Source organism: Frankliniella occidentalis, unplaced genomic scaffold (genome assembly GCF_000697945.3).
Source record: "Frankliniella occidentalis isolate FOCC.00 unplaced genomic scaffold, Focc_3.1 Scaffold47, whole genome shotgun sequence".
NCBI lineage: Eukaryota > Metazoa > Arthropoda > Insecta > Thysanoptera > Thripidae > Frankliniella > Frankliniella occidentalis.
This window is the reverse complement of record NW_026267177.1, coordinates 593,183-595,858: the sequence shown is the minus strand read 5'-3', so window position 1 is coordinate 595,858 and position 2,676 is coordinate 593,183. Positions and strand designations below refer to the sequence as shown.

General features: G+C 57.4%; 1 protein-coding gene across 1 annotated transcript in view; it reads right to left on the bottom strand.

The window, feature by feature from the left end:
- Positions 1–419: 419 nt before the first annotated feature.
- LOC113207907 (uncharacterized) overlaps positions 420–2,676 on the bottom strand; it is a 9,934-nt gene continuing 7,677 nt past the window's right edge. Inside the window, exons 2-3 of the mRNA XM_026424665.2 lie at positions 1,843–2,028; positions 420–1,513 (exon numbers count right to left, since the gene is read on the bottom strand). Of these exons, the coding sequence (XP_026280450.1) occupies positions 1,019–1,513; positions 1,843–2,028 (681 nt within the window). The 3' untranslated portion in view covers positions 420–1,018. The remainder of the gene's footprint in view (positions 1,514–1,842; positions 2,029–2,676) is intronic.

The following is a 2,676-nucleotide window of genomic DNA, read 5'->3' as shown; positions in this document are numbered from 1 at the left end:
TTCGGTAGGCAAGCCCGCCCCGCCCGCACCCATTAGGATTGCATTAGCTTGACCAGGGCGCCAAGCTGCGCTACGCGCGGAGAGATGTAGAGCGTCCGCCGCCGTTGGCGCGTTAGTTCATTGTGTTATGGTAATTGTTACGGTCTGGATGCCATTCGGTCGTGACCTTGTGCTCTTCTCCCTCTCCCGATGGCCGGGCCCGTCCTGATGGGCTGGAATGACTTCGACACCTCGTGTCACAACACCATCGTTCTGGGAGTAGCAGTCGAGTAGTCGAGTAGTTTCGCTAAATGGGATTGCGGTTATGGGATTCAGTCCAGTCATCGACCTTGAGCCCGTGTTGGGCTGCGTGGTGTGGGGGATCCTCCCGGGTCAGGGAGAGAATTGTTGTGAATCCAGAAAAAGCCCTTTCGTTTTATAAAAAAGTAAATTTATTGACACAATTCACAGCTTCTATGTACATTTAATAAAAAATAACATTTGTGTAAAAAAATAAAGTGGTAACTAAATCACATGGAAGCGACATAAGGACACGCAGAATGATGACAAATGAACATATGCTTAAATGAACAATTTTGTGCAAATGATGAAAACGAACGAAATGGTGATTTCGCATGATAACGTACGAGTCTGTGAAACAAAAATTGACTAGTCCTTTCACATTCTTATTTACACTCCAGCGCTCTTTGACTGCGCATCGTCAAGGGAGCAGGGAAAGAGCGCCGAGAGTCGCTTTCCCTCTGAGCACACGGACGAGAGCTTGACACATTTGTACAATATGAGCGATGGCGTGGGCTGACGATACGAAATGGACGCCGTGCGCTCAGCGCGCTGCCAACGCTCTCTGCTTAGTGAACGAAGTGTATGAGGTAGCGCGGCGTCGTCTGTCCAAGCTAGTTATGAGATTACGTTACACTTACTTAAACCTAATAGTAGTTACAAATGAATGAAAGTGTTGACCACGGGGCTCTCGCTGACACAGGTGGGATGCTTGGAGACGAAGGGGTTGTCCTTGTACTTACAGGGGGGTGCCGTACGAGGAGGACGGGGAGCGGGCGGGGCCGGAGGGGGTGCCGTAGCTGCTGGAGGGCGCGGCCGGGATGGGCAGGTCGATGCCGGAGGCGCCGCGGGCGTCGGTGATGATGCCGTCGTCGGCGTGGATCGGGTTGGCGGGCGCCGGCGCGATGGAGTTGGGGTAGCCCTCCTCCTTCTGGGCCTTGTACTTGATGAAGTAGACCTCGGGCTTGCTGGGCGGGGTGGGAGGGGGCACGTTGACCTTGACCTCGGGCTGCTCCTCGGGCTTCTTGACCAACACGTAGATAAGGGTCTTCTCCTCGTCCTGAGGAGGCAGCTCAACGGTCTGCTGGGTGGGGGTAGGCGGGGTGGGGGCCTTGATGAAGACGATCTTGTAGTGCTTCTGTGGCGGCGCAAAGGTGGGGCGCGCGCGCGGGGCCTGCACCTCGTGTTCCTGGGGGGCTAGGTGGACATAGATGTGTTTGTGGACGGTGGGTTCCTAGAGGGCAAAAAAAGAAGAGACCGGAGTGAGGGACCGACCGGAATACCCAGGCCGAAAGCAGCAGCTCTGCAGGCGCGCTAAAAATGCTAATTTATGAATACCCTCCATTTTTTCTGCCGTCCACTAATAGCATACCCGCTCGCGCTGTTCGCGCCATCCGCCCCGTGCTCAGCCAGGGATATGCGCACCGGCCGAGACCAGGTTTAGCGGCCAACACTTCGAGTGCCAAATTAGAAAGTATTGTTCCCCCTTTCTTTTATTTACCGAGCTGCATTGAGCAGTTGTCCAAGAAATTACATGGTAAAAAGATATGAATGGTACGTTACCTGTCGTGTGGCGGGCACCCCGTAGGCCGGCCCCAGCGAGCTGTAGGAGGAGGGGCCGGTGGGCGCGTAGCTGGAGGCGGAGGCCGAGGTGTAGGAGCTCTGGGGTGGCGGCGGCGCGCGGTAGTTGTAGCCGCCGGGAGCCTCGGCCTTAGGGCGCGCCTGCGCCAGCGCCGCCAGCGCGAGAACCTGCGGACAGACGGACGTTGAGAACACGACGGGGCGGGCGACTGTGGCTGGGGGCGGGGCGGTGTTCTTCGGGCACCTCAGGCCACCTCAGAGCACCTCCAAGCTCCTCGGGCAGAGGCAGCAGCATAAGGTACGAACGCACACCAGCAACCGCTGCCCCACCTGCTCGAAGAGCCCAGTGAAGCCTGCCAATCCGACAGCGTCGCGGTGACGAGCTTCCTCTGCGGCCGCGGCGGGGACGCGGACGTCGAGATGCCCGGCTTTGCCCCAACATCAGCAAAACTCGACAAACGTAACCGTCAGCGCCGATGTAAGCCTGGCCGGTGCAGCCGCACGCCTTTAGGAGCCAGAATCGTTTTTCTTTCCTCCCTCCGATCTATCTCCGCCCCCCTTCCTCTTGAACCGATTACAGCGTTATTTGTCGCGTCTAGCGTAGATCTTGATCGGTACAGCGGGAAACAGGTCCGACTGCGGAACTGGCGGCGGGGCGGGGCGGGGCGGGGCGTGCCACGCTGAGATCAGACCTGCGATGTGATCAGCGCAGCCGCGGGCCGATTATATGTTTTCACGCGGATTGAGGAAAAAAATGGAGCGCGTAGTGGTGCTTAGTCATTTAAGGGGGAGGAGCGTGGAACCACGGCTATTACC